The sequence below is a fragment of the Vanacampus margaritifer genome, chromosome 2 (genome assembly GCF_051991255.1).
Source record: "Vanacampus margaritifer isolate UIUO_Vmar chromosome 2, RoL_Vmar_1.0, whole genome shotgun sequence".
NCBI classification, from domain to species: Eukaryota; Metazoa; Chordata; class Actinopteri; order Syngnathiformes; family Syngnathidae; genus Vanacampus; species Vanacampus margaritifer.
Genome location: NC_135433.1, coordinates 4,782,970 through 4,804,170, shown reverse-complemented (window position 1 = coordinate 4,804,170; position 21,201 = coordinate 4,782,970). Strand labels below are relative to the sequence as shown.

General features: G+C 39.6%; 2 protein-coding genes across 2 annotated transcripts in view; one reads left to right on the top strand and one right to left on the bottom strand.

The window, feature by feature from the left end:
- The window catches only part of nyap2b (neuronal tyrosine-phosphorylated phosphoinositide-3-kinase adaptor 2b), a 33,060-nt gene extending 27,403 nt beyond the window's left edge, over window positions 1–5,657 (top strand). The window contains exons 6-7 of the mRNA XM_077557508.1: window positions 1,547–1,650; window positions 3,070–5,657. Coding sequence (XP_077413634.1) covers window positions 1,547–1,650; window positions 3,070–3,360 — 395 coding nt within the window. The 3' untranslated portion in view covers window positions 3,361–5,657. The remainder of the gene's footprint in view (window positions 1–1,546; window positions 1,651–3,069) is intronic.
- A 5,622-nt stretch (window positions 5,658–11,279) lies between these two features.
- Window positions 11,280–21,201, bottom strand: part of LOC144043709 (uncharacterized) — a 68,196-nt gene continuing 58,274 nt past the window's right edge. Inside the window, exons 42-55 of the mRNA XM_077557619.1 lie at window positions 20,838–20,901; window positions 20,648–20,722; window positions 19,797–19,904; window positions 19,604–19,711; window positions 19,449–19,520; window positions 19,231–19,356; window positions 18,937–19,044; window positions 18,717–18,872; window positions 18,083–18,190; window positions 17,810–17,947; window positions 16,369–16,485; window positions 15,292–15,480; window positions 14,745–15,028; window positions 11,280–12,859 (exon numbers count right to left, since the gene is read on the bottom strand). Of these exons, the coding sequence (XP_077413745.1) occupies window positions 12,602–12,859; window positions 14,745–15,028; window positions 15,292–15,480; window positions 16,369–16,485; window positions 17,810–17,947; window positions 18,083–18,190; window positions 18,717–18,872; window positions 18,937–19,044; window positions 19,231–19,356; window positions 19,449–19,520; window positions 19,604–19,711; window positions 19,797–19,904; window positions 20,648–20,722; window positions 20,838–20,901 (1,911 nt within the window). The 3' untranslated portion in view covers window positions 11,280–12,601. The remainder of the gene's footprint in view (window positions 12,860–14,744; window positions 15,029–15,291; window positions 15,481–16,368; window positions 16,486–17,809; window positions 17,948–18,082; window positions 18,191–18,716; window positions 18,873–18,936; window positions 19,045–19,230; window positions 19,357–19,448; window positions 19,521–19,603; window positions 19,712–19,796; window positions 19,905–20,647; window positions 20,723–20,837; window positions 20,902–21,201) is intronic.

Sequence of the window (21,201 nt, the reverse complement as noted above, 5' to 3'; positions counted from 1 at the left end):
GGTCAAAAATGGGTTACCGCACATCAGACATTCAATTACCAATTGACAAAAAAAAAAAAAAAACAAGAGTGTACACACTGTAGTTGTTTGACCTTGTAAGAACCGGTGATAGTTGAATTTATGGTGGGATGTAGAGCCGTATATAGAGAGAGTTTGGCCAACTCCGTTTCAGCAGGGTAACAAGATGGCGTCCATATGTCATGTGACCAGCAGTTGACCAATCACAGCTATATATATACGGCTGTGGTGGGATGCACCTAATCTGTGTCTAATCGATACGATACGATACGATATACTTTTATTTTCCCCGTGGTGAACTTTTTCCTGGACTCCGTCCAGCTGCAGTTTGCAGTAAAGAGAAAACAACAGAATAGAAAGAGATAAAATTAAAATTAAATAAATAAGAAGTGCAGCAATAAGTAGAAGACTTCCCAGAAGTCTTCACAGAAGTGTACATGTGTAGAGAAGTACAGCACACACCCATATACACACACCCCTATATATATATATATATATATATATATATATATATATATATACACACACATGAGTATGCATATATTACACACACACAACATTGCACCATATAACAGTATCTTATTGCACTGGGTTAATGTCGGTTGTTAAGCAGTTTGATGGATGTCGGCAGGAATGAGTACTTGTAGCGGTTCAGCCTGGTTCTGGGGGCCCTGAATCTCCTGCCGGAAGGCAGTAGCTGGAACTCATGATGCAGAATGTGAGTCGGGTCAGTAATAATTTTCTGTGCCAGTCCGGTGACGGAGCGCTCATAAAGCATCTGTAGGGAAGGATGATTCCTGACCCCCATGATCTCGTCATGGCAGTCCAATCAAACAGTGGTAAACATTTGTTGGTGTACCAACCACTTGGAGAGGCTAGAAGAGGCTCTATCAAGAAACAGTAGTACAGTAGTGAAAAGTCTTCATTTAAAGCTATACTGAACTCCGATTTCAAGGTTTGAATCTGGTCTCAGGCAGTTTGAATGTTCTCCCCGTGCTTGGCCGAGTTGTCTGCCGGTGCTACACCTTCCTCCCACAGTCCCAAAAGATTCATGTTAATTGAAGACCAGATAGGTGTGAATACAACGTGATTAGTCTATATCAGAGGTCCCCAACCCTGGTCCTCAGGGACCGGTATCCAGACTGTTTTCCATGCACAGCCAACACAGGTGATTCATATCATCAGCTAATCAGCAATCCCTGGAGAAAGCTGATAACGATCTCCACCTGTGTTGGCTGTGGGAGGCATGGAAAACAGGCTGGATACCGGTCCCTGAGGACCAGGGTTGGGGACCTCTGGTCTATGTGTGCCCTGCGATTGATTGGCAACAAGTCTTGGATGTACCCCCGTGTCTTACCCAAAGTCAGCTGATACAAGCACCAGCTTTTCCACTACCATAAATTGGGCGACATGACACAAACAAACAATAGCCATTTTCTGACTGCTAAAGTGTCGTTCCATTTGGTTTTCAGTAGATACATCCTGGCAAAACTCTTTTACAACAACACATTTGTCTTTGTCTTTGCAGATATAAAAGCAGCACCTAAATATGCCCGCTCACCTTCCATGTCCGCTAACCCTTCCCCAATCGGGACGCCACAAAGAAGAGCAGCGGAGGCTCATCAGAGCCAGGTAAGCACATCTGACTTTAAACATGTAGTTATCCCAGAAAAAAATAACAAAACATAAACTACCGTACAAAAAGTTTACGGGTGAAATTGCAGGATGCACCTTTAAAATTTACAAGTAAACTTGAAATCTTCCATGAACAGCTATTAAGTGCTTCAATACATTTTGCACCACTTGCTGTTCTCTAACACGGAGAAAAAGCTGTCAATATTTGACATGTGCATTCAATAGTTTTCAAAAGGTCAAATTAAATTTCACCTGTAAGGGTTTGTAGTGCACTTTAGGTAGGTTTTTTTGTGCTAACTAATGCACACAAACCAACCTTAGTGCTTTTCATACCCGGTGGCAGTAATCATATTTAAAGATACTCGACAGCTGCTGCTGAGGTTCTGCAGGTATCATCAAATCAAATTGAATGCTTTTTAATGTCATTCTATAATCCAATTTAAAACTAAATTAATGCCCACATCGTACTGCATATACATACACACATATACATACTGTAGATGTATGCATATACTTATATATTAGGGTTGTCAGTCAATTACGATTTTTTACCAGCTCACCCAAATTAAACGCACGTATCTCTTTTAACCCTGGAGAACCCAAGAACCCTTTTCTTCTTTGGGAAATTATGAATTATACATTAAATGACTGCTATAAGTTCACTGAACACCAAAATATATGTTTTTTCAATGTATTCCCTAATTTAGTTTTTTCAAAAAAAAATTCAATTGATTCCCTAATTTTGGGATTTAGGGGTATCATTTCGAAAAATCTGAATAACAAAAACTGTCAGTAAACTATTTAGAATTTAAGAAAATAATCAATCAAATACACAGCTACATTGAATAATATATATTTTTTTGTTTTATTTGTTGCATTTTAGCCATCTTGTCACCACCACTCTGGCTCATGTAAGTGCAATATTCATCCACTAGATGGCCCCATGCAGGGGTCAGAAGTGGCACTCTGGACTTTTGAAGTTAAATTTGTAAAAAAAAAAAAAAAAAAAAAAAGGTCTTTGTTATTTGAGTAGCAGAATTTATAGGGGCCAAATTTGACCCCGTGGGTTCTCCAGGGTTAAATGTAGAATAAAATATATTTTTGAAGTTTTCCATACTCTTGTTAATGAACACAAAAAGGGACAAATATGGTTATCAAAAACAATCATTTTGTATCTTTTAGTTCATTGATAGTCATTTTATCGTGAGTCATTTAGTTAACAGTTACGGTAAAAAGGAATGTGAAACCTTGAATCATAGATTTCTGTTGAGGACGTTGGTGACAGGAACTCTACATTTTTATTTTTTAAATTCAAAGCAATAGTAAGCAAATTGTGGACTCCAGGACATTTTGTTGTCCCCAGTCTTCTGATTCAGTGAAGTTGACACCCTCTTACTGCCCCCCCCCCCCCCCCAGATGCCCCAGATGCCCTGGATTTGTGGCGACACCACCATGCTGGAGCAGATCGAGCGCAAGCGAACACTCTGCAAAGAAATCCGCTCCAGACAACATCCTCATCTGCAGCGGTACCTGGAGAGGCCCCCCCCGGACAGGAGTGAGTCGGACAAGCATCACGAGCGCAGTCAGTGCAAGCAAGAAAGCGCCTCCTCGGTCCTCCCGGCTTGCGGGAAGAGCAGCGGGGCCAAAAAGATCCGTCCTCCTCCTTACCCCACGCAGACGACCGTCTTCTGGGACACGGCCATCTGACTTGATACAAACACGCCCCCCCCCCATCTGCCGCACAACCCCAGAATGATCCCCTTCCTCTCCCCCCTCGGGGACACGGAGACAACCAACTCGAGCACCAGAGGGACGATGCTCGCTGATGTCAAAGGACAAACGGTGTTACCATAGCAATATTTCTGCTTGTTCAGGTTGTCATGTTTTCTTATCATCGCTGGTGATATTTGATATTTTTCTATTTCATGTGGCTGGATTCTTGTAATATAACTAGTAGAGTAGATATTTGATGAATAGATATTTTCTAAATCAGATGGGGATTAAAGAGCATCCTAAATGATGTATAGCAGATGACGATGCCATCTAACATTTGGTTTGTTATTTTAGTTTTATTGGTTACTTTGATCTTAAATAATTCATGAATACTTGTCCAGTGGTAGCATAATTTTTATTTTATTTTTTACACCCAACATGTTTTTTGTTTCCCTTAAAAAGCACTTAAATGAATGGTTATCACTGTTGTATCGTCAGTTGAGGAGTTGTGTCGACATTAGGGATGGGTTGAATCGATTGTTAAGTGTGCGGCAGATTGTTGCTTCATCGTGTTCCGAAGCATTTAAGGCAAAATGGAGTGTAACGGGAAGCGCAACATGGCAGCTATGGAAAGTTGAGCTTCATCCGCAAGCGCAGCAGCAGCAGCGTTTTTCCACAATACAACACTGTCAGCAAAACGAGTTCCGAACAATCAGAGAAATATTCTCCCCATCCCATCAAAAGTATAATAAAGAAAAAAAAACATATTTCCATCGTCAATCAAGGAAATGTCGTCCGATACCCATCCCTAATGGACATGCTTTCCATTTCTATCCATGCCCACTTCAGCTTGTTCCAAATGTACAACAGTCGCACTTGAACCGAAGCCAAAATCCCGCTGAGGAGCGAATGTTTGCAACGCTAACGGAATGTTGATTTCACCCAAGTTCGTTCAAGGACGTAGCATTTTCTAAATCTTCTGTAAAACAGTCGTAATGATTCTCTAAAAAGTTTGTTTTTTTTAGTCAGAAGGGAATTTTGAACATGGAATTTTGATAAGGAAAAAAACAAGACTATTTAGAGAACCATTAAGACTGTTTAGAGAACATTTGGAATAGTTCTCAGGGATGTGATTTGACCAAAGTGAAATTATCTGAAAATTTAGCCGGGGGTCTGGGGGCCGCTGGCACCCAGCTAGGTCCAGGGCAGTGCCCTGGTGGGGGGACACGGGGGGCTTCCGTGTTTTTAAGTACTTTCAATGCACTCACATGACAAAGAAATAGACAAAACAACAGCATAAATTTTCAATGTATATTGAACTATCCCATATAAAATGGCAGTTTTAGTCAACTCAAAATCAGTCACATTCAAAAACATTGGACTGCCTTTGCTTTTAAAAACTATCACTGAGAATATCATCATATCTAACTAATGTGATTACTAAGTTAACACATAAATAATGTTGAAGAGTTCAAATTTCATGAACAAATAATTGTATCATGACCAAATGAAAAGTAACTCATATTAGAGCATACCACAAATGTCTTTGTTGTAGCAGAAGATGTTATCTGTCGGAGTCATGTGCATACACAATGAACTACCAAAAAAAAAAAAAATAAAAAATAATTTTTTTTTTTTTTTTTTTTTTGGGGGGGGGAGATAAAAAAAGCGGAATTCCGCGAATTAGGGAAAATCACATCCCTGAGTTCTCTATGCCAAATACTGGACCTGCGTGCCAAAAAGACGCACAGTATTTCTTCAAAAAGCGGCCACTACGCAAACCTCAAATGGACACCTGCTTTTTTTTTTTTTTTAAGGTGGCTGATATCCCCCACGTGGCACAGTAGACTGGGCACATATACCACAGGCAATCATTCAAACTCACACCTATGGGCAATTTGGACTTTAGTTAAAAGAGAAGCCAAGTACATTCCAGACTGGTCGCCAGCAAAGTTAATGAAAATAAATGAAGAAACATAAACTAAAATCGAAAGAAAGAGTGCATTGTGACATCTAAAAAGGTCATATTAAAGCTTTTTGTGCGGACATTGCGCACTCCACAGTTTCTTTGGGGTGGGGGGGGGTGGTGGAGGGAGTAGCGGACATGTGGCGTTGTGCTAGCATTAGCCTGTGGTGTTAGCTAGCGTACGACACTGCACGCATGAGCTGCTAACTTTCCGCAGTTGGGATACTGCAGTTACGCTTTGGGCCAGAGGTGGCAGTCGCGAGTAAAAAAAATAAAAAAATAAGTCACAAAGTGCACAAAGATCCTTTAAGACTGTTTAAAGAACATTTGGGTTCTTTCAAGGTTGAATGTTTCCTAAATGTTCTCTTAACAGTCTAAATGGCTTTTCTTGTCAAAATGTCATGTTCAATATTTCCTTGTGACACAAAAAACTAGACATTTTGAACATGATATTTTGACAAGAAAAAATATCAAAACTCTTAACAGAGCCATTAAGACTGTTTAGAGAACATTTAGGAAATTGTTCTCTAAACCGTCTTAATGTTTTTTTGTTTGCTTTTTTGTGTCACAAGGAAATATTGAACATGACATTTTGACAAGAAAAGCCATTTAGACAGTTTAGAGGACATTTGGGAAATGGTTCTCTAAACTGTCTTAACTCTTTGACTGCCAGACGTTTTCAGAAAAGGGATGCCGTGGGTGCCAGCCGATTTAAGCATTTTTGACTGATCTTTCAAGGTCCACAGAAAATTATGTGTTTGGACTATGGAAACACACATACTACCAAATGAAAGATTGGACTCTCATCTTTCATCAGAAAAAAAAAGTTTGTTTCTACCTCATTATGTTTTTCAGTAATCAACAATAGAAAATGGTTAGTTTCACCTCAGTTTTGAAAAAAAACGTCTTTTAACGTCTTTGGCACTCATCCATAGGATTTTACTAAACGTTATTTAACGTTTTTGGCAGTCAAAGAGTTAATGGGTTTGTTCGGGGGGAAATAGGGGGGGGGGGCACAAGGAGATTTGTTAACTGTTAAAACTGTTAACAGAACCATTAAGACTGTGTAGAGAACGTTTAGGAAATTGTTCTTTAAACAGTAAACAGTCTTAATGTTTTTTGTGAGTTTTTTTGGTGTCACGAGGAAATATTGAACATGACATTTTGACAAGGAAAGCCATTAAAACTGTTAAGAGAACATTTAGGAAACATTCAACCTTGAAAGAACCCTGACGTGAAATCAACATTCGGTAGCATCGCAAACATTCGTGCCTCAGTGGGATTCGGGCAGTGCTCTTCAGGTTGTGTTTTACGGTTAAGAAGTCCCTTATCAGAGCCTTTTGAAGGGGGAAAAAAAAAAAACATTGGAAGAGTGTGGTCGGGGGGCAGATCAAGTGTGATTATTTCTGTAGTATTTTACGACACCGATACGGGTGTGTCGGAGAGGTAGCAAATTAGAAATACATTATTAACAGTATAATTTTCCAAAACCAACCAAAGCCTGTTTTAAGTGAGAAACTGTGTGGTCGCACTTTGGATTGGTTGCTTCTTAGAAACGGGGTTGGTGGCAATAGCTGGTCCACTGAACGCTGGCGTCTTTTTTTTTTTTTACTTTGCCGTGCACATCGCAAGTACCAGAACACAGTGTAAATACTTGACGCCAACAACCGGCCTGTACAATCAACACCTGAGCTTTTAGAACATGTTTTGATTTTACAAGTAATAGCCATATGCACTTGCTTAAGAAATACCTTTCAAGATGATGCTTATATACAGTATATATTTTTGAAAACGTGACAAGTAGCGAGCTGTGCCGTGTGCGTTTTTATTTGGCAGGGAAGTAAAAGCTTGATTCGGGATCGGCTGTCACGGACTGATTGGTTGTCCCTGGATATATCGTGATTGGCTGGAAACTTTGACCGAGATCATCAAGGACCTATTGTCATGGCAACGGCTCCAAAAAAAAAAAAAAATGAATATAAAGGACAGGGGTTGCACAAAAGAGGTTTTGCCAAGAAAACTGCACCGCTGCCCATCACGGTTCCATCACATTCAATCAGGCTGGTAACGACGTTCCTTCTCCCTCTGCTCTCTCCCTCTACCTCAACCTCTCCCGCTTTCATCATCACAATTGGTCCCCTTTTGCACATTCAAATGCAATGTCCACATTGCCAAATAGTATGGGTTCGACGAATGAGCAAGTGCAAGTGCAGTAACCCCCTCCTGTGGTGGCAATCGGCACCGCAGAGTGTTGTACCGGTGTGTGTGTGTGTGTGTGTGTGTGTGTGTGTGTGCGCGAGTGGGCGAGGGAGTGAACTCTGTGTTTGTGTGTGCCTAGCTACACTGTATGCAAGCTGAACATAAAAAAATAAAAATAAAAAACATGATTGTTTTAAAATGTTAACTTGGCCCCGCGGGCTCCCATATATTTGGGAAGGGTGGGGTGGAGTTTGGAAATGTAATAACGATGATGTACAATCTTTTTTTTGTGTGTATAAACGTGCACTGTGAAACGGTAGAGAGAGCACCGCACCGTCAGAGTCCTCTGTCTTATTGCACTGAGTGTTCTCTTCTTTTGCGTATTTCAAAAAAATGAAAAAGGAAAAAAAAAAAAAAAACATGTTTGAGGAAAAAAAGTACTGTATTCTGATTGTCACTTGGGTTTGTTAAGAGAAATAAATAAATATGAACTTGAAACCTGCCATGGAAAAAAAAATGACTGTGAAATTGATTCTTTTCTGCGACATGAAGGAAACAAGTTGAAGCTCTAACTCTGGTTAGCAATGGCAGTGTTTCCCACACCATGCTAATACTTGGGCGGGCCACCCAAGTAAACTGGCCACCACAGATATATCACATGTACAGGGATGTGATTTGACCAAAGTGAAATTATCTGAAAATTTAGCCGGGGGTCTGGGGGCAGGTCCAGGGCAGTGCCCTGGTGGGGGGACAAGGGGGGCATAGCCCCCCGGAGCTCATGGGTTTTCCGTGTTTTTAAGTACTTTCAATGCACTCACATAGAGTGAAGAAATAAAGAAATAGACAAAACAACAGCATAAATTTTCAATGTATATTGAACTATCCCATATAAAATGGCAGTTTTAGTCAACTCAAAATCAGTCACATTCAAAAACATTGGACTGTCTTTGCTTTTAAAAACTATCACTGAGAATATCATCATATCTAACTAATGTGATTACTAAGTTAACACATAAATAAATAATGTTGAAGAGTTCAAATTTCATGAACAAATAATTGTATCATGACCAAATGAAAAGTAACTCATATTAGAGCATACCACAAATGTCTTTGTTATAGCAGAAGATGTTATCTGTCGGAGTCATGTGCATACACAATGAACTACTAAAAAAAAAAAAAAAAAAAAAAAAAACGGATTTTTTGGGGGGGGATAAAAAAAAAGCGGAATTCCGCGAATTAGCGGAAAAATCACATCCCTGCATGTAACTTTAGTTCGCTGTCATTTACTTGTGGATCTTGAGGCAAGCAACCGGAACGGAACCATCTGCGTCCCGGCCGGCATGGCGCACGGCTCGCAGTTAAGTAATTGCCGATTAAGGACGCTAAGAAAGTGAATTAGTCTGTCACTGTATGATACTTAACGCCACTAACGGGAGCGTAAACAAATGACAGCGTTGGGCGAGCCAAACTACTACATTCAAATACTGTCGGACATTTCAAACTCAGTCAGAAAAAAAGTTTATCAATGCATGATTAACCGTTAATAATTGCAAATATCTAAACAATGTAAGCTTTCTATCAATCTTTAAAAGCTGGCATACGTTAAGAAGAATGGTGGGTGTGATGTCACTGTTTTCGTTGTTACTTAATTACAATCAATAGTTCAACTAGTCACTTCTGTCTACTAGGCTTCCATCGTCCATTCTAGTTGTTGGTATGTCTGTCAATGAATCAAAAGTAAAGAATAAACCTGCTGTTTTATATAATTATTTTATCATTTACCATCCAAAATAGGAGCGCACCTTTACTATAGTCCTTTTTAAAAAGGCATTAAACAAAACATTAAACAGCAAATACACAGTCTGAATCATAGTATAGTCGTTTTATTTTAAATTCATCAGTTACCTGAGTTTACATATTATACCCCCTAAAGTTGGTAGCAACCGTGCAAAAGTTTGTGTAGAGCTCTGAATATTTTTTGTTTGCTTTATTTTGCTGACTTATGTTATCCAAAGTAAATTTATTATTTCATTAAATCATTGCTTTTTTTTTTTTTAAATCCATTTAGCTTCTATAAAGCACAATGTAAACCAGTAAGCAAATTATTTATTAAATACAACAACACTTAACTCTAAATCGTGATATATACCTTTACCGTGAAGGGATGCAGTTTATACCGTGATATGAATTTTGCGCCATATCGCCCAGCCCTACATAGAGTTTAAAAGTAATATTTAAACATATTTGATTAGAAAATGGTTTGATCCACTCTGTGACTGTCTAGTCGAGTGAAATTGTAAGTTCCTTACTTTCACCAGGATATGTGAAAGGTTTATTACTCTACCATTCAATACCAACACATTATTTTCATTACTAGTCTGCTTTTTTTTGTTGCTGTTCAGTCATGTTACTTTGTAGCTGAAGTCGATGAAGGAAACGATGCATGTGGTCAGACTGAAGTCTTATGCCCATCAAAACTGTCATTTTTGAGTGGAATGAGAGAAACAAGTGCTAATATTAATGTCTCTTTTGTGCTAGCTTACTAATGTCTGAGTCATGGACATAAGATTGTTTTCCAGCAAACAAGCTCCATTTTAAAATGTATTTTTATTTATATATTTGTATTAAAGACAAGATGAAAAAAGGCAGAGACAATCAGTGCTAAAAATCAATTTGTTTTGTTAAATAATATTGTGACGGAGCGCCTGTGAAGGGTCCGCCAATCCCGACTGGAGCGCGCTTCGTTTCCGCGGAGACGAGCTCCGTCTGTTTTCACACAGCTCACAAAAATCACCCCCCCACACCCCCGTAATTCGACACTTTCACAAACTGCTCACCTGCCATGCCGCCTGGACTCATTCCTTTTCCCCGTTGTTGGTTCCGAAGGCGCACACTCGACACAAACGCTCACCTACATCCTGCGGGGTCATTGGACAACGAACACTGGACCAAACCGAAGCACTTCCTGATTCCCACTTAAACAACGCTTTTGCCGCGCTTGAAGTGTCACATGGTTATGGACTATACCACAAAAGTAGTTTGGTTTATTATTTAATGAGTTTGTTTTTTTGAGAGATTAAGTTATGGATTGTGATTGGAGGATTTTTGTTATGGTTAATATGTTGCAGAAGATATTATTTATTTACATGCTTTAGTTATTTTTGGTTACTTTTTGGTATTTTCCCCATGATTGACTAAATGGTTTGCCCGGAGGGAGGGGCTAGGGATATTTAAAGAGATCTCAATTCAATTGTTGGGAGTGCTCAGCCAAGTGGGATGGTGAGTGACTGGCTACCGCAGTTATGTGCAGAAAAAAAGAAAAGAAAAGAGGAAGGGAAAAAAAGAGTTAATGGAACTTGTAAATATTTTTGTGATTGTTTTTGTAATGTAAATATTTTTTTCACATTTTTAATGCTGTGTGGGTGTAAATAAAAACACCTCACTGAAGTTTTTCGACTGCGCCATCATTTTTCCCCCCCCTTTCGGACAAATATGTTTTATATGATGTCTGCACTTCACCCATACGCAGACTTATACATGCATTATTATTTTGTAGATTCAAGCGCATTTTTTTTTTTTTATGTGTATGGATGTATTAATTATTTATTAATTTACATGCATGCTGTCAATGTGTACCAAGAAATCTCTGATCCTAGAATCGCCTCTACTAATCACAATTCCACTGACCCGCTCACCTGGTGAGATCAAATGAATTTTGCGAAGGAAAAATTGGAGGTGATGCTGCATCTTGAAAAAAATCGTGTTTACTTTAGAGGTTGCACATAACAGGATAGGACGTGAACTTATGCAGTAATTGTAGGCTTTGTCATTGCAACTGAGGAACATCACAAATAAATTTAAATGAATGGAAGAAAGACACGTTAAAAAAAATAAACAACACATGAGGTACAGAGTCACGATAATCATCATCAGCCGTACATCCTCCACTGGTGGTGATAGCAATAATGTACAATCAGCAAAATCAGCACTGAAGAACAAATATATAAAACCAAGCTTAGGCTATTCTAAAATTGCATGTATGGAAGTTTTATAACAATTCATTTTTAGATTGATTTTTGATTAAAAATCATTTTGTTTTGAGTAAAAGGGAAGGCTGGTATTAACTCATTCACTGCCATTGACGACTGTAGACGTCAAAAATTCATGTGAACTATTTCTATTAAACACTTTTTTCATTTCATTTCATATGAAAACCTAGAATTATTTTATTGCACATTTATAACAGATATAAAATTATCATGCGATTAATTACGATTAAACACCCCTTATTTTTAATATATATTGTTTTAAATTAGGCCCAAATTTTTAATTGTAATTAATCACAACTTCACTAGTTAACGATTAATCACAAATTTCATATATGTTCTAAATTTACAATATTTTTTTCTAGGTTTTCATACTCTTGTTAGCAAAAGTAGATTTTTTTTTAAACTAATATAAATATTTAAAATGAATTTTTGACGTCTATAGTCGTCAATGGCAGTGAATGAGTTAAAGGGCAACAAAAATATGCAACTTCACAGGTGTGTGGGGGGGGGGGTGATTGCCTGTTTAACAGTGTCCCATACGAGATCATAAACTACGCGGGGGGAATGATCAAACCATACATATAATTGTCCTGAAAAATTAATTTTCTGCCAATAATGTACCGTTTTCTTTTCATCTATCTATGCCAGTAACGTACAATGACAGAAAAACTAAATGTTCTCCCACTAGATGGCAGTAGGTACAATTAACCTGTTGCCATTTAAACTTTGTGTTCAATTAAACTGGTCCAGATCTCACAATGGACATTCTCACATTTGTAATTAAACTAAGCAAAGACCGTCATTATTTTTCTAGATGTATTGTTGGGACATTTTTGTTTGATGGTGAGAAGATTTACTCATGTAAAATATATACATTGCCTCAAGTAGTAGTAGCATATTTTACTTGTTTCAACATCCTTTTTTAAAGTTGCATTTTTTTTTTTTACGTAAAACAAACTGAGCACCAGGTAATCAAAATCCTTCTTCTTCCACCATTGGGTCAAAATCTCCCAGAGTTCCTCTACTGTCTGAGGCAGACTTGACACTGACTGGCCTTGCGTCGCTGCTCCTCAGCTACTTTGATGGTTCGGGGCCTGGGCTTGACGAACTGATCTGTGTGGCGTACGGTGGTCAGCCAGAAGCTGTAGAGGTTGACAAAGTAGTGACAAGAACCTCGCGCGCCCTGGCACTCGATGATCGGGTGAGTTCGGAAGTCCTTGAGACAGCTGCCGGGGGACACCAGAGACTGACCGCCACCCTCGTCACCTGCCCCGGTTTGCTGGAGAAAGCGACAAATACAAAAGCAGTGATGACCAATCCGTGCGTCTTTCCCTCTTTTCATTTTCAATTGGCATTCAAGTGACATTTTTCTTTGTCTGTTTTTCAAAAAAATAAAAAATAAAAGATAAAAAAAAGCCATGGCCACTCTTTCCACGGAAACGCCCGGTAAGGCACAAGATGGCCGCCAACACAGCAGACTAGACTTGCCCCGGCACAAAAATGCCGATTCAGCCATTTTTACATCAAGCGCACGAGTGCCTGTTTACGAAAATAGCGTCTCTCGGTTTTCCGAGGACTGTCTCAGGATCACCCTGGAAGAATTGGATGAAGTGGTTAAGGAGAGGAAAGTATAGGCTTTCCCTTTTTTTCCAGCTGCTGCCCATGGAACCCGACCACAGATAAACAGAAGAAAATGAATTTATGGATGAAAACGGACTTTTGGTTGCTAATTGAACATGGAAATAATGAATGATATGCCGATTAAAGGGGAAGTCAACACCCCGAAAAATAAATAAAAATATCAGTGGAAAGTCAATTCCAATCGCAGTTAAGGCCATCGTCCAAGAATGGAACCCTTTAAAAGTTTTGGAAGTTTGACGCATTATTATTATTATAACCTCGCAACAGATGAAATCAGCCTAAATTTTGAAGATCATATTCAGTTTACAATTCAGCTTCTGCGGCCAAAGTTTGGTTATTTTATTGTTGCTTTTTGTGGCATTTTTATTATTTTTTTTGTTTAAATGAGGCATAATACCGCAATTTAATTTAATAATTTAGTGTGAATTAAAAGATGATTTGCCATTTGGTGTGGCCTGTGACAAGTAAGTTTATTGAAAACGTCATGGCTGGATTTTATGTCTTAAATGCTTTTGGTCACAAAGAAAATGAAAATGGTTCGACACAGTTTAGTTTAGATTCATTAAGAAAGAGATCCCGGAATTGAAGATCATCTCTGGATTACAAAGCACGGTAACTGGACCGCCGACACGCTTTTATGACAAGGTATGATGGCGTGTAATGACGTGCGCGTCATTCATTCATGCATTCATTATGGTGGGCTTCGACTATTTTTGAGGTTTGCCCAGGTCTCGGGCAACAACCAATCACAGCTCAGCTTCAGAAAACAAGTGAGCTGCAGCCTGTGATTTGTTGTTGCCTGAGAAATGGTGATGTCATCTTCAGTCGACAGCAAGTGGCAAAATGCCCCCGAGATGGATAAAAACGTCCATATTCCACAAAAGTAATATTAGTCAGAATGTCATGATCAGACTAGTGAGGTCACATATAGCTTATTATTGTCAAGAAATGTTTACGGTTGACTTCCTCTTTAACTCATTCACTGCCATAATTTTTTTATTTTTTTTTAAAGATAATTAAAAAAAATTAGGGGCAAGAGGCGATTACAATTTTTTTTTGTAATTAATCGCATGTTAACTCTCGATTAATCACAAATTTTATATCTGTTCTAAAAGTACAATAAAAAAAATTCTAGGTTTTCATACTTTTGTTAACAAAAGTGGGAAAAAATGTTAAACTAATAGAAATAGTTCAAATGAATTTTTGACGTTCATAGCCGTCAATGGCAGTGAATGAAATAAAAAAATATATATATTACTAAAAATTCGGGGCATCAGGCGATTAGTTTTTAATCGTAATTAATTGCATAACTTCACTAGTTAACTCGCGATTATTCACAAATTTCATATCTGTTTTAAATGTACAATAAAAAAAATCTAGTTTTCATACTTTTGTTAACAAAAGTGTGGGGGGGGGGATGTTAAACTAATAGAAATTGTTGAAATGAATTTTTGACGTTTATAGCCGTCAATGGCAGTGACTGAGTTACTAACCAATGGGTTAATAGTACTCATCATACGTACATGGAGGAAGGAGAAGCCCGTCCACAGGCTCCTCCAGCCATCTGGGCACTGAGGAATTGATGGATCCTGACTGTGAAAAGCCACAACGGGCCAACGTGTCTCGCACACCACACAGCGGCTGATGTGGGATACGATCTCGTGGCCAAAGAGCGGCATCATGGGTAAGGCCGCCGTGGTGGAAAGCCAGTAGGTTTTGTCATTCCGAGCAGAGTAGTGACAAGCGGCTTTGTTGCAGTAGGAGAACGGCATGGTGGAAAACACGGGCATGCAAGAGCCAGCTTGACCTATAAGGAAAGAAGATATTATGCCAAAAACATTCATTTGATGATACAAGCATTATTTGCAGAAATACTCATTGTGTGGTAGTCTTTAAATGTAAAAAAAAAAAATGCTGCCTGCCATTTGAAGCCTACCAGTACTTTCAAAGTGCTGTTTTTATTGAGATGTATTTTGGGGTTTCTTTGCCATACTACTATTTCTGAATGTATGTGGGGGGGCAGTTCCGACGGATTGACAGCAAGCGTCAACCATGAGCAGTTTTACCCACCGAGGTCTTGCATGTGAGCCTTCTCCTGTCCCTCCAAGTAGGCCAGACTGTAGCCTTCCCACAGCCTGCTGCTGTCATCGGGGCAACGAGGCACGTGAACCGACTGGCTATGAATAACCAGCAGGAACCCCGAGCTTGTTATTCTCCTATAACCTGGATCGCCCGAGTCGCCGGGATCACCTGGTCTGCCTGGAGAGTGGATGGATACAGTAAGTCACAAACGGGAGTACACGCCTCACATTTCTAAAGATATTTAATTATATCTTTTCATTGGACAACACTGAAGAAATGACACTTTAGCATCATGACGAGAATTCAGTGTACAGCTTATATAACAGTGTAAATGCATTGTTTCATCAAAATAACTCAAAATACAGCCATTAATTGTTACCTCACAACAAAAGTAAGTACACCCCTAAGTGAAAATGTACAAATTGAGCTCACTTCATTTTCCCTCCCCAGTGTCATGTGACTTCTTAGTGTTACTGGTAAAAGGGAGCAGGCGGTTTTTAACTCATTCACTGACATTGATGGCTATGGACGTCATTTTTAACTCATCCAAACCCAAAAACGTGTAAATAGTTTTTTAAATAATTTGGCCTTAACTCCCTTTATCTTTTTTATGCAAGAGCAAACAGAAGTGTTTGATGCAGCTTCTGACATAAAGAGGTGGCTGAAAGCAATGGTAATTATTACAAAAATCAGCCAGCAGGTGGCAGCAGTGTATAAGAGATTAGCCAGGGTCATGTCGCAACAAGCTCTTTTTGACAGTGTTTTCACCAGGAATGTGAATACTAATGATGAAACTTAGCTATATTCTAATGCTAATTACTGCAAAACAGAAACAGATACAAATATACTTTTTCCTGATGAAAGAAGAGACTCTTTCTTTTGGTAGGTTCCATAATTTTATATCAATAGAACACAATATTCTTGCAAAATCTGTCAAAATCCAGTAAAACAGCCGGGAGCGACCGGGATTGCTTCAGTGAAGATGGCAGTGGATGAGTTTGTGTTGACTACAATTCCAAATACCTGTACCTGAATGGACTACAATATATGAGGTTAAAAACTCACCTTGAGGCCCAACAAATCCAGGGTCACCAAAATCTCCTTTATCACCAATAGGACCATCAAAACCAGGAGGACCTGGAAGTCCAGGGGTCCCCGGAAAACCAATTGGACCCTTTGGTCCTGAAACACGAGAAAACGAATGGTTCTCAGTAGTGATGCACCCAATATTCGTCCACCGAAAATATTCGGGCGAAAATAGCTATTTTTGCCATTTTTGGCATTCGGCCGAAATAAAATTAAAGCCGAAAGAATATGGCCGAAATAAGTTGTGGTGACACAAGCAAAAAAAGGCTGCAAGCAAGCGTCTGTTTGAATTAAACAGCGAATGCGGGGGTGAGTATTCGCCTTTTCTTCTCGCTGGCTTTTCAACCGTGTGAGTTTGCACCGGCCGGTCGCAGCAGCTCCCGGGGTCATTGCGCACACCCGAGGAGAGGGGCGTGGCTTGGTGTACAAAATTTAGGCGGGTCGAAAAAAGACAGAACTGTCGTGTACTTGAGTACAGGTGAGCCACTCTTCCTCCTGCAGCGCCTTCCTTTTTTTTTTTTTTTTATAAAAGCCCCTCAAACGCTTCCACTTTATCACCGGAATCCCGGTGGCCATGCTAAATACTTTAGCTAATGTTAGCACTATTGCTATCAACAGTTTTAAACACGGAAACACTTAACGCTATCTCCGAGTGGCGAGAGACCTGTACAGGACGCCAAGTGTGACTTTGCAGTCCGTTCCCGAAGTCGATTAGCTGGTGCAAACAAATGTATTTATTTATTTTTAAACGTTGGTGAATATGTGAATGTGCCGATTTGTCCCACCGCACGCACCCGTCCCCGCCTGTGCGAACTACATTGACTATAAGGTGCGATCGCACCGCCAGAAAATGCTCAACCCTCGTTTGGTGTGTAATGTACCATTAGCCAACATGTCTGCGGTGTGGGCACATTTCAATTTATATCGTGCTTGGTTAAAATGCCAGTGCTAAATAAATAGTTTCTAATAATATTATAATTTAATTCATTATAATAAATGCAATGATAGTAAAAAATTGGCATAATTTTTTTTCAGCGTTTCGGTTTTCGCCCAAGCATTTTTCATTTTCGGTTTTCGGTTTCGGCCAACTATTTTCATTTGGGTGCATCCCTAGTTCTCAGTCGAGCATAAACCTCCGCTATGGATGAATAACTTGGTTAATCCATCCATCTTTTAAAGGTTCTCATTGGGGGTTGCAGGTTAGCTGGAGATGAGAGAGGTCACAACTATAATTCTGTGTTGCCCTAAGCTTGACTCCTTTGATAACAAATTTAATCAAAATGGAAATGGAATTTTGTTTAGGCTTCCTAACTAACAAGTCAACAAGGGGGGAGCAAAACATACCACTGTTATAAATGGCAATATTTTGTACAAGGATATGCAGATATATACATTTAAACAAATATGAGGATTTTCTTGCCTTTTGGTCCATTTCGCCCAGGTAAACCTGGAGTGCCTGGCGGCCCATTGGATCCTGGGTAACCAGGTGGTCCTGGAGGGCCGTCTGGAGCCCTCCCAATGGGTTCGTAAATAATATCACCCTTAGCACCCTTAGCACCTGTACATGACACAGTTATTCCCGGTTATGTATGTTCGTTCTGTGCAATTATTTAAATATGATATCTATACTCGATTTTATATAAAGAGTTGTAAATAAGCCTTCACCATATCTCATAGCTTTTGTACCACTTACCTTTGTCTCCAGATGGGCCAGGTAATCCTTTCCTCCCCCAAGGCCCAGCATCACCTCTTGGTCCATTACCTCCCGGAAAACCTCTGGAACCAGGAAGGCCTCTCTCACCTGTAAATGTGCGTGTGAGGTTTGGGAATAGGTTTAATCTACTATTAACTCATTTGCTCCCAAAAACGAGTGTTTTTTTAAATTTTATTTATGCTAGAGCATACAGAAGGCTTTGATGCGGCCTCTGGCCTGATGAGGTTGCTCAAAGCAATGGTAATTATTACAAAAAACGACCAGCAGGTGGCAGCAGAGTATAAGAGATCAACCATGGCCATGTTGCAACAACCCAGTTTTTTCAACAGATTTGTGAATAATGATGAAACTTAGCTAAATTCTAATGCTAATTGCTGCAAAACAGAAACAGATACAAATGTACTTTTTTTTCCTGATGAAAGAAGAGACTCTAATCTTTCTTTTGGTAGGTCCCATGTTTTTATAGCAATATAATACAATATTCTGTCGGCCTTGCAAAATCAGTCAAAACCCAGTAAAACAAACGGGAGCAAAGGGGGTTGCTTCATGAAAATGGCTGGGAGTGAATGAGTTAATAATTGGAGTTTAGAATCACAGTTTAAGGTAATTTGACCTTTTGGTCCTGGAAGTCCTGGATATGATGAAGTTCCTTTACTTCCTGGATATCCCTTTTCTCCCTTCCGGCCGGGAAGCCCCGGTAGGCCTGGTAGCCCTGGATCTCCTTTATGCGCAAAAACGTCGCCTGGTTCACCTTTCTTCCCAACAGGCCCTAGGTAGAAAAAGTATGACGTCAAATAAAATGTACATTACATATGAGGAAGACATGAACAGACCTGGCGTCCCAGGAGGCCCTTCAGATCCTGGATCTCCAACAGGTCCCGGCAAAGGTCTCTTACATTCTTTCCCAGGAAAACCGGGTGAACCTGCATAACCGGGAGGACCTTGTGGAAAAATAAACAGTAGGAAGTTTAATTCAGTTTAGTTCAGCGCCAGCAATTATAAAAGGCTGATGTTCACTAGTTACTGATCAACCCCCAAAAAATTTGGTTGTTTTTTGCCTCATCTGAAAACTGCTGCTTGTGTTCTTGCCCTAATGGCGTTGTCTTGATTTGTTGGGTATTTGATACCTGTGTCACCAGGTGGACCAGTATCTCCTTTCGGCCCAGGATAAGAGAATCCTGGAAGCCCAGGCTTCCCCTGGGAACCTTTGGCTCCAGGAAAGCCATCTCGTCCTGGACGGCCGGGCCTACTTACTATTTCAAGTAACAAATGAACAGATTTTTAAGAGACAGTTTAATTGAATAACAACGGGTATAGTAAAAAGGAACTTTTATAATTTCTTTACCACTTGCTCCGTTCATCCCTTTTGTTCCTCTAAGACCATCCAGTCCAGGAAGGCCCGGCGGCCCAGGGAGTCCTTATAAACAAATTTGCATCATTGACATGACATTAGACATGATTATTATTTTGTTTAATAGTTTCAAAAGACGACATCAATACCTGAAGGTCCATTTGGGCCTGGTGGACCCGGGGGCCCCAGATACCCACTATCACCTGGAATACCTGGAACACCTGGATTACCCGGTGGACCAATAGGCCCAGGATAACCTATAAAGAAAAGGCAGGACTCAAACATCAAGAATTTAACTTACTTTTAGAGTAATTCACAAAGAAAGCAGCCAGGAGAAATCACCTAGTCCACCAGGTCCTCCTGGTTCACCAGTAGTGCCCGGCCGTCCAGGCGTTCCCGGATATCCATTTGGACCTTGATCGCCTGGATCCCCTGGATCCCCAAGCGGTGCTGGATATAAAAGATAGGAGATGTTAGTAAACCACACCCTGTAGGTTGCTTGTTTGCACTATTTAATTCAGATTGGTTGGTGGTTGCAGGTGCAGCATGGTGTGCTAGTGAGTAGCACGTGTCCCTAACAATACTGAGATCTTGGGTGGGAATGGAGTTGACATGTTTCCCCTCTCTCTTGTTAGACTATTTGAAGACTAAATTGTTCATAGGTGTGAGAGTTGAGTGATGGGAGTCAGCATCCTAACAGCATGCTAATTTGCAATGCCAAGTTGAGCACAACTAGCTAGCAAAACTAAAAGAACACTTCCTTAACTCATTCAAACACAAAAACATATAAACACGTTTATTTATTTTTATTACTTTTGTTCCTGATGGAAGAAGAGACTCTAATCTTTCTTTTGGTAGGTTCCATGTTTTCATAGCAATAGAACACAATATTCTGTGGACCTTGCAAAATCAGTGAAACAGCCAGGAGCAAAAGGAGGTTGCTTCAGTGAAAATGGCTGGGAGTGAATGAGTTAAGATGCATGGAGATGGGGAATACAAGAACACAACGCTTTCTGAATTCAAGGTGAAGAGAGCCGGATTTGATGAAAAGGCTACTCAACCAAACCTTATACCTATGTCTTGAATTTGGATACATTTTATTTTTCAACAAAGAAGAGTTTGGTGAATGCTCATAGGAATCTGGTTGAGTTCAGTACCTCCAACAAGGTTATGAACCACTGCTCTAAGCTTACCGCTGAATCCCTTCTCCCCTTTAGCTCCTTTTGGTCCTGCTGGTCCGGGTAAGCCATAAGAGTCTCCGGGTTCACCTAGAACAGTATGGATTTAAATTAGTTGAAGCAGCTACAAAATCCAGATGATTCAGATTATTTTCTTTGTTCACATTTGGTAAATATTAAATACAGTTTATAGATGTGGATTTACCTTTGGCTCCTGGTGATCCTTGACTTCCTGGAATTCCTGGATTTCCCCTTGATCCTGGGTCTCCCTTTAAAAGATGCAGAGATGACAGATTTTTTTTTTTTTTTTTAATTATTTATTATTTTATTTTTATTTGTGATTATTATTATTATTATTATTATTAATTTATTTTTTAATTGTACTATCCATTCATCTCTCCGTCTGTCCATTCCACAATATAATTATATTTCTTTAATTAATTTTAATGTTGTTATTTCTATGAATATGCGGGAAATGGATGGTTGGATGTTGTGTAGTGTTTCAGCTCTGGCAAGCAGGCGACACTTTGGTACAACCACTGACAAAAACCCGTCTCGCCAAAATATGA